Consider the following 10,092-nt stretch of genomic DNA (forward strand, 5'->3'; position numbering starts at 1 on the left):
CTTGGTCTTCCGCCAGACGAGGCGGGAAGAGGGAGGAGAGGGGCCACGGTGGCGGGTGCAACGCCCGAGCGAAGTGTCCTGCGGCTCCGGCTAGATGGGGCGAAGCGTCGGTGATTCGGAGGAAAGGCAACCCGACGAGGAGGAGGTCGCCGTCTCCATTCGCCGGGGCATCCAGGGAGCTGCCGCGGCGGTGAGAGAAGGAGGGTTGAGCCAGGTACTCCAAGCGTGGCGTGTTGCCGGCCTCGATGTGCTCAAGGACGACTTCGAGGGTGCGGCCGGGGATGCCCCACCATTGGCAACGCCCTTCAGAGTTGAGGCGGCCACGGGGCTCGACGCCGTTGGTGGAGGCGAGCTGCTCCTCGTGGCGGCGGTCGAAGTACGCCGTCCACAGCGTGTTGCTGTCGGGGGCATACCTTGGCTGGTTACGCGCCTGCTCCGGCAGCGATGACCGGATGCCCGCGATCTCCGCTCGACGCTAAGCGCCGATGGGCGCTGGAGGCACCGAGATGCCGCTGGTGCTCAGCCTCCACGAACTCGGCACCCGCATGTCCGGCGGAGCCGGGTAGTCGGCCTCGTAGAGGAGGCGTGCCTCGTACTCGTGCAGGTGGCGGCGGCTGAAGCCGTTGGCCGCCGCACCGTCGGCTGGGTAGCGTCCATGGTCGTCGGCGGGGGAAAGAGGAGAGACACGCGTCGACAGTGAGAGGTCGAGAGGGGAGAGGGTTCTGAGGCGAAGGAGCATGCGTTCACTGGCGAGGGAGGGCGGCTTTTTATAGCCGTGGGTGGGTGGCGAGAGGGCGGCCGCCGTGTGTACGCGTGGCGGAAGCGGGCCGGACACCGCGCCGCCCGTGAGGCATCAATGGAAGGCTGACCGGCGAGGCAGCACGGCAGCCTTCGCATTGATTCCTGCGGGAACCGAGGCGATGAGGACCACGAAGGCGCCGAGTCGCTAACTCGGCGGACCCGCTTGTTTTCGCGTCAACAACTGTTCCACCGGCGTTCCCCAACGCGCCGGGTTCGGCGTGGGTTCGCCGATGCCAAATTCGGCCCTAACCGGCAAAAAGTGGGTTTCTGGGGCGCGACTGGGCCGATTTTTCGGCGCCGACGATAAAAAAAGACCTTGGGATGCTTGTTGGGGGATGCAGCTGGAGATGCTATGAGAAGTGAAGGCAGTGAAACTGCTGCCTAAAGAAGAAAATTTCACCCAGCGTAGTGAGCTTAACTAGAGTACTGAGGTTCAATAAAATCAAGTAATGCACTGCATAGCTAGCAGCCTAGCATGTTGCATGGATGGATACCACCCATCGTCTCGCAGTTCTCCGCCAATCATCAGTAGTCCTTACGCGGCCATGTGACCCATACTAGCTCTGCCTGGCCAACAACCGATGCTCTCTTGCAAAATGCCAAGCAGAGGTCGGCCGCCAGCTTCCCTTCCAAAAAACATAGAGTGGCGCGAGGCCAGCTCATGTGCTATAAAATTGGCACGCAGCGCTCCGACCATTGCATCACAAAGCAACACACCAAGGAGCCACATCGCGCTTAGCTGGGTTCCAAGAGAGATAGCTACTAGGTACGTAGTGACTAGCGGTCACGAGCGCGCGCCCATGGCTTCCACGTCGACGAGCTTCGTGGCCATGGCGCTCGTCATGGCCGTCATGCTCAGCACGTGCCATGCCGCGCGCCTCCTCGCCGACGTTCCGGCCTTGCCCACGCCGCTGCTGCCCCCCGTGCCCGTCGTCCCTACAGTCCCCGCCGTGCCAGGCGGCGTCGTTCCCACGGTGCCCACCGTGCCAGGCGTCCCGACGGTGCCGACAATTCCCACCGTGCCGGGCGTACCGACGGTGCCCACGGTGCCAGGTGTGCCGACAGTACCAGTACCTGGCGCCGCCGTGCCAACCATCCCGGCAGTTCCCACCCTGCCAGGCGTGCCGACTGTGCCGCTGCCGGCAGTACCTGGCGCCGCCGTGCCGACAGTGCCCACTGCGCCGAGTGTGCCGACGGTTCCCACAGTGCCAGGGGTGCCGACGTTGCCAATGCCGTCCGTCCCTGGCATACCTGACTTGCCGCTGCCGCCTATGCCGTCCATCCCCGACCTGCCCAAGGTGCCACTGCCGCCCATGCCGTCCGTCCCCGGCGTGCCCAAGGTGCCACTGCCGCCGGTGCCGTCTGTTCCCGGTGTGCCGGCCGTGCCATAGTTCCTTGCACCTCCACCGTCAACGGACTACGCGTACGTACGTGCCCACGACCGTGCATGCACGATTTACAAGTGTAATAAAACTGTAACGTTCCATCCATATGGTTTCTGTAACTTTTTTTTTGAGCTGCATATGGTTTCTGTAACTTGGTAGTAGTATTCGTTTGAGCAGCACTTGTCTACGTCCAAGTAAAAAAGAAGTACCCACTTGTGTACGTGTGTGGTATATCTTTTCGGTTGGTGCGTGTGGTGGGGATGTGTGTACTGTATGCTTGTACGTTTATGTGGTGCAAGACATTGTATAATATTATTTTCATTTGTATCAATATATACACTATTCATGTAGATATAAGCTTGAGTAGTTTGGCTTTACGTGTATGTATCTCAGATTCAAGAGCATATATGGAGCTAGAGAAAGCTTTCAAATTATCCCAATATTATATAAATTTGTTGTTTTTCGTACAAATATAATGACCATATGCTTTATATAAGTTGTGCTAAAGAATAGTAATTATTGAAGTGGGGCATTTTGGTGACCGGGCTTTTTTGAAAAGAAAAAACCAAATTCAAACTTTCAATTTTAAAAAAATTGAAAAAAATGCAGAGGCCAACTCCATGGACTTTGAGGATGAATAGTATCATTAGGTGACTCGTTGCTCCAATTGGCGCAGAGACCAACTCCAGCCCAGAAGCTAAGAGCATCTCTAGCAAACCCCGCATCCCGCCGATCCGCATTTCACGTTTGCAGTTCGCGGAAAAGCTGTTTTGCAGTCTGCAGCGAAAAGCCGCAGAGGCAGACCCCGCAAAGCCGACCCGCATCCTGTTTTACGGGTCGCTTTGCGGGGTCTGCCTGTGCGGCCGTCCTCCCCCTAGCCCGCAAAATGTAAATTTGCACTCAATTTGCACCTCAATTTGCATTTCTTTGCATTTTCAACCACATTGGATACATAGGACATCACCAAATTTTTGCTAGAAAAGCAAGCCCAAAGAAAACAAGAACCACAAGTATGCATTTTAGAAGATTTCTAACTTCCATAACTGCTCCCAAGAGTTGAAGCAATATCTTGTCCATGCACTCATTGTTGATCTGCGGATTCTTGATCTTTACATCTTCATTGTTCTTCTTTGGTTCTAAATATGTAGCCGTTGCTTCCTCTCTAGTTGCGCATGCATGCGGTTCATTACCTTCGATTGCATTAAGGAGTGCATGAACGTCTAACAATTTTCTTTCTATCAATAAATCAATGTATTCGCCTTCCCAAAACCAAAATGAGCATCCATCTTCCTACACGCATGATGATCCAAATGAGCAAACATAATGAGCTATCCAAATGAGCCGAATGCAAAACAGCGCCTACCCCGTCGTTTTCGCATTTGAAGAACACCCATCTAGGGTGCTTTGGCGTGCCCGAAGTCAGCCGCAGCGCTGTCCGCGGGCAGTCATCGCACTACATGAGCAGCATCAGCGAGCCACAGAGCCTCTGCGAGAGGGCCGAACCCGGCGGACGGCCGGCCGAATCCATGCCGGCAAACCATCGGCGGCGGCGAGCGGACGAACCTGCGCCTGCATGCGCCGATGAGCCTTTGCCGGGGCTGCACGAGGTGCTTTCCCGACCATTCCATAGCTTGGCGCAGCCGGCGGCGGCCGGGAAAGCCAAATCCGGCCGCCCGCGATGAAAACGCCACAGATCCACAAGGTCCTGGCCCGCCGACGCAGGAGGAGGGGGAGGGGAGGGGGCGGAGGGCTACCTCGTGCGTCTGGAGGCCTTCCCGCATGCTCCCGCCGGCCACTTTCGCCGGAATCTGGGGCGGCGGGGCGAGGGGGAGAGGGAAGGTGGTTGGGGGAGAAAAGCACGGGCTGAAATGTCCCCCCCCCCACCAACCGCTCCCACTATATGCGGGGAACCGACAGGCCGGGGGGGGGGGCGAATACGCGGGTTGAAGCCGAGCTATTGCCGCGCCCCTCAAAAAAATTTCGGGCCAGCCGCGTTTGCGGTGTCTGTTTGGGCGGGGTTTTCGCCGCCAGCCCGCATTTTGACGGTTATTTTGCGGGTCAGGGGCTTTTGCATGGTCTGCTAGAGTTGCTCTAAGTGAACTACTTGAAGGACTTTCTCCACACTGTCTGCAAATGATTATGTTCGTACTACGTTTTTATTTCCTTGACAATAATCATTTCCCATAGCCCTCTTTGGAGATTTATTTTTGATAACATGAGACTATTCATGATGGGTTTTTCCCCGGCTGTCTACAAAAGCGCAAAGACGAATTACAACCAGAAATTAAGCAAGCTATAGACGACACATTACTTTATCTGTGCTAATGTCCAACTATACTTCTTCAGCCAATTTTTCTAAGCAGGGGAACTATTTGGGAGTGTTGAATTATTTATATGTCTCAGACGTATTTATAATATATTTTTTCATACTAGTATATATCACTTTTATATACTTTTTATAGTATTATATATATTTTTAGACTAAACTATTAATCTAGTGCCTAGTGCCAGTTGTCGTTTTCTGCATGTTTTTGGTTTCACAGGAAATCATTATCTAGGAGGTCAAAATACCTTGCCGAGTAATATGATTTTTTTCTGGCAAGGAAGGATCCAAGAAGCTTCGGAGGAGATTGAGAGGAGCTACAGGGGTCCCAAACGGCCACTCGGCGTGACCGGGGGGTAGGGCACGCCCCTAGGTCGTGTGGCACCCACCTGCACCGCCTTACCTTGGTTCCACCACCATAAATTCCTATAAATACCAAAAACCATCGGGATATTTTCATACAATTTTTTCTACTGCCACAAGTTCCTGTTTCGCGAAGATCCAATTTGGAGGCATGTTCCAGAGTTCTGCCGGAGGGGGAATCCATTCTCGGAGGTTTATTTATAAACCCTGTCTCCATGACCATGTGTGAGTAGTTCCGTTAGGACCTTAGGGTACAAGTAGTAGTTAGATCTCTCTCTCTCTCTCTCTCTCTCTCTCTCTCTTGAGCTGCCTCACATGATAGGGGTCAATTCGATGTAATCGATGATGTGTTTGTTGAGATATGATGAATTATCACTTTATGATCAGATTGTTCATTGAAATCAGTTGAATCTTTTGAGATTTTTTTGTTGTATAATTAAATACCTTTGCATGCTCTTCGATCTATATATCTTCTCTAGCCAAGTTCGATGGGTTTTTCTTCGGAATGAGAGGTGCTTTGTAGTTTGTTCAACTTGCGGTGCTCTAACCCAGTGGGTGGATTATCAGTTGTAAATGCAATTGGATTAATGGGCTACTTATCACGGATGTAATGCATATATGAGTAATGAGTTTATGACATGAAAGATCATATTTCAGGAAATTGAGATTTTCCAACTGATAAATTGTGTTGTATTGACCTTGTCTGTATAAACTTAACCACGGTATTGACCTTGTGTGATATATTCAAAGTCACCACAAAGGCCGTGGGTGTATGTCGGGTTTGATCTCCGGTGGGTTGAGGGTGCAACCACTCTTCTAATCATCCAACCACATATACGGTGATCAACTGCAGTACGTTGATATATACATTTTGTCGCGAATGAGACGGTGGTGTTGATTTGAACATTGGAGCCTTGGCGAAATATCCAAACTGTATATACGCCGAAGATACACAGTAGTAGTACAGTACTCTCAGACCAATTGCACCTTCGCGAAACACCATGACGACGCCAGTTGAAAAATGATGGCAGGAACGAAACGGTTGAGCAGATCGAAGCTGCAGCGTCGGCCAGCTCCCCTCCTCACCTAAACACAGAAAATTGTATGTGTCACCTAGCTACCTCGACCACACAACACAAAGCGCTTCCGTTTTTGGATGGACGACGCACGCACAAACATTCTCATCGGGCCAACAACCCACCTAATCACACGATCACTTTGAACTGTATAAATTGCCGGGTATTGAACCATGTACATACATCGCAGCGGAGCAGAAGCAACATCTTGCAATCACCACAACGCACACGAGAGAATACTATCTCTCACCGGTACTACCGCTAGCTCTAGCCATGGCTTCCAGCGCGAGCATGTTGGCCATGATCATGGCGTGCGCGCTCCTCCTTACCGGCAGCAAGTGCCACGCCGCCCGCAACCTGGCCGACACGACGCCGGCGGCTGCCGCTCCGGCTGCTAGCGCCGTCCCTGGTCTGCCGGCCGTGCCGACCTTGCCTTCCGTGCCCACGGACACGGCCACCCTGATGCCACCCATGCCGTCGGTCACCCTGCCCACCGTGCCACAGGTGACGCTGCCGCCCATGCCCGCCATCGTCGTGCCCAAGGCGGTCCTGCCGCCCATGCCCAAGGTCACCCTACCCACCGTGCCGCAGGTGACGATGGCGCCGATGCCCGCCATTGTCGTGCCCAAGGTGCCGCTGCCGCCGCTGCCTTTCGTCCCGAATGTGAACGTACATATGCCGTTCGCGGCACCGCCCCCGTCAGCGTAGGCACGTCGACGCAGCGGTGCTCTCGCCCTGTCCACGTCTACGATAGGGCGCCGTTCGTGTGAGAGTGGCGCCAGGTCACTCCGTGGACACGATGTACATTTTTCTTACATGCAAGCTTGGTGTTTTATATGCGATGTATCACAGTATCAGTAATTGTTGCCTTTTTTCTACGTCTCAGTATTATATGTATTGGTAGTGTTTGAATGTTGAGGGTTTTGTCCCACTGTATGTATTTCTTGATCTTCTTAAATACTAGTACAAATTACTATTTACAGTATGCATCTTTGTCTTGTACTCCCTCCGTTTCTAAATATTTATCTTTCTAGAAATTTCAACAAGTGACTACATACGGAGCAAAATGAGTGAATCTACACTCTAAAATATGTCTATATACATCCGAATGTGGTAGTCCATTTGAAATCTTTAAAAAGACAAATATTTAGGAACGGAGGGAATATAAGTCTAACGAGTGATGGTACAATTGTATCTGTCCTCTCAGGTGCTCGAAAATATAAAAGAGGTCATTTAGCTCTTTTTTAGTAAACCATTAGGAATTTTGTTTATTTTTTCCTTCACCAAAGGTAATAGTGAATTACAAAAATTAAAAAGAACAATTCCAGCAAACAGTGAAGTGTCTGTACAATAAAAAAGTTGCAAATTGCACAAAGTAGTGCAATTACACCTAAAGGCATGATAACACAAAATAGTGCAAATTGCATAAGAGAGTGTAATTACAAAAAATTAAATTGCATGCACAGAAATAAAAGTACAATTACACAACAAGGTGTAGCTGCACAAAAATATAAATGTGATTGAACCATACAAAAGTGTAACTGAAGAAAAAGCGCAAATGCACACCAGATTTTAATTGCTTACAAAAACTAGACATGCACCCCAAAACTGTAAATGCACAATTTATTTCCATACCCGATAGAAAAAAACAACTACTATTACAAAGGAAAGGAAAACATAGGTGCCAAAGATAAATTACTAAATCTATTTGGAAACAAAAATAAACGTAAACATTCATAGTTTTTTTGTAGGGAAAACAAACATTACTAGTACTTCCTCGGTTCCAAATTACTTGATTTTCTCATATGCTAATATTTAGAATATCAAATGGATATAGTATGCAAATATATTTTGTGAACAATCTATTGAAACTGATTTGGTGTTGTAGATGTTAATATATATTTTTATGTAAGCTTAGTCAAAGTTAAAAGAAACTTGACTTAGGATAAAACAAATACTCCCTCCGATCCATATTACTTGTTCTGAAATATGTCTAGATACATCCATTTGAGTGACAAGTAATGAAGTACTTGAAACATGTTGAAACGGGAGTACACAATAGTGTAGCTTACTGACCAAAGTGGCAGTTGGCGGCGTCAAAGCCCAATAAGTTTTCCTTGCAGATTCAAAGCCCAATCGGGGTGTGCTCACACGAAGTGGTAGATTGCAGATTCAAAGTCCAATAGGATTGCATGCTTTTCCAATTATTTTTCCCAAAACACAAAAAAACTCAAATCTAAATGCAAAACAGCCACCTGGATTTTAGCAAATCTGCTTGCTAATTCCTCATGTTTTTCTCAAAAATAAGAACATCTCGAATAAATGCAAATCCATTAAAAACACAAAGCAACTTGAGTATAAGTGCAAATCTGACAGCAAGAAAATTAATAGCCTTTTATTCTAAATCATTTGCATTGGTTTTAGAAAACATACATGCTTATTCCTCCTGGTCGAGTTGTCCATCAACAATGGATGCGACAAGGAAAATTACGAAACTCCAAGTCTTCCTAAGAAAATAGTGTGGGTTACTGTTGGCTTGTGCACAGTGGCGGAGCTATGTACAATGCTGAGGGGGCCGCTGCCCCCCCCCCCCCCCCCCCCCCCAGCCGTGGCATATTTACTGAAGGAAAAAAATAAAAGCCCTAAATTAAAAAGATTGTTGTCATTTGGCCCCTCCAAAGGTGTATATTTTCTCTTTGGCCCCCATTCGATTCTCTGCTAGCTCCGCCACTGCTTGTGCACCCGAAATTCGCATGGGTACCCGAGTGCAGGGGGTGTGCAGGGGCACACACCTGCCAAGTCTTGCTGCCCACTCATTTTGCCTCCTGATTCGTATAGTAGTTCAATCCTGCACAAGGGCACAATAAGTTTTTAGTTTCAATGTTGAAACTTACGATTTTTGCATCTAAAACTGTCAAGTTTCAACCAGTTTCAGATATATAATTTTAAACAATTTTATTTTATCGACCGTAGATACAAAATAAATGATTTTTACCGGTCGCTCGTACTAAGTTTCAACATTGAAACTAAACACATTTTTAAAGGCATCAAGATATATTCAAAATGGATCTTATTTGAAAGCGCTGGACACAAGAAACACGAATATGAAAACATAACTTAATTTGAAATTTCCATCTAAAAGTTATAAAACTTTAAAAATTGGAAGCCAAAATAAAAAGGGGGCACCAGGAACATGGGTGCCTCCGCATTTGTGTGCCCCAAAGCCTCATCCGTTTGTGCACATGTGTTTGGCATGGTTTTGTGATGTCTGTCGCACCGGCGAGTCTCGCCGGTGTGGCAATGTTGTGTGGAGAATGGGATGGCCCTGTGGTGTCATTGTTTTAGTGGGTTTGGCCTCAATTTTATCCCTTTTTACGCTTTCCATAATAAACTAAAAAAATAACTTTTTAAATATATATATCAGGTAAAATAATTGTCTCACGTTTGGTAAGAGAATAAAAAACATAGTGAAAAGCGGTGGAACTTGCATTGCGTGTATAGTCCAAGCAACTACTCCGTCCGATCCTTTTTACACTCCATATAAATTTTGTCTAAAGTCAAAATTCATAAAGTTTGACCAACTTTATATATAAAAATTTGCAATACAATACGAAATCAATATCTTTAGATGCATCATGAATTTAATTCTTATATTGTATAGTGTTAGTATTATAGATGTTTATATTTTTTATATAAATATGGTCAAACTTTATGAAGTTTAACTTTGGATAAAACTTCGGAAACACTAACGCCCATACGTGTGGGCATTTGCATCTCGCCCACACGCGTGGATCCGCATGTGTTTGTGGGTGCACGAATCTTGGCATGTTTATGGTGCCACGTAGGACTGGGCTGGTGTGTGGGCATTCACCCGGTCGCCCACATGTTCGTTTCATCACACGGAGGGGCCGTGTGTGTGGGCTTTAGCAGTTCGCCCACGCTAGTTTTCACTCACGCACAAGGGATGGTGTGTGGGCATTTGCCATCTCGCCCACACGCCCCTCTCCTCTCCCACACCCAATCTGCTAGTTGCCATGTGTTTTGCAGTGTACATGGCAACTGACCTAGTGTGCTTATAAGCAGATGGCAACTCTTTTTTTTACCCGAACATGTCAGTTGCCACGTGTTTTGCAGGATACACGGC

The 10,092-nt window shown here is 48.3% G+C and overlaps 2 protein-coding genes across 2 annotated transcripts; both read left to right on the top strand.

Annotated features, from left to right (window-relative positions):
* The first annotated feature begins 1,487 nt into the window (after nucleotides 1–1,487).
* On the top strand, nucleotides 1,488–2,536 carry LOC123113542 (protein app1). The gene has a single exon (XM_044534815.1). The coding sequence runs from the start codon at nucleotides 1,602–1,604 to the stop codon at nucleotides 2,190–2,192; it is 591 nt and encodes a 196-aa protein (XP_044390750.1). The 5' UTR covers nucleotides 1,488–1,601; the 3' UTR covers nucleotides 2,193–2,536.
* Nucleotides 2,537–6,144: 3,608 nt separating this feature from the next.
* On the top strand, nucleotides 6,145–6,933 carry LOC123113544 (protein PELPK1). Its single transcript, XM_044534817.1, has one exon. It carries the CDS (start codon nucleotides 6,222–6,224, stop codon nucleotides 6,654–6,656), a length of 435 nt encoding a protein of 144 aa, XP_044390752.1. The 5' UTR covers nucleotides 6,145–6,221; the 3' UTR covers nucleotides 6,657–6,933.
* Nucleotides 6,934–10,092: the final 3,159 nt, after the last annotated feature.

Source organism: Triticum aestivum, chromosome 5B, assembly GCF_018294505.1.
Source record: "Triticum aestivum cultivar Chinese Spring chromosome 5B, IWGSC CS RefSeq v2.1, whole genome shotgun sequence".
Classification (NCBI taxonomy): Eukaryota; Viridiplantae; Streptophyta; class Magnoliopsida; order Poales; family Poaceae; genus Triticum; species Triticum aestivum.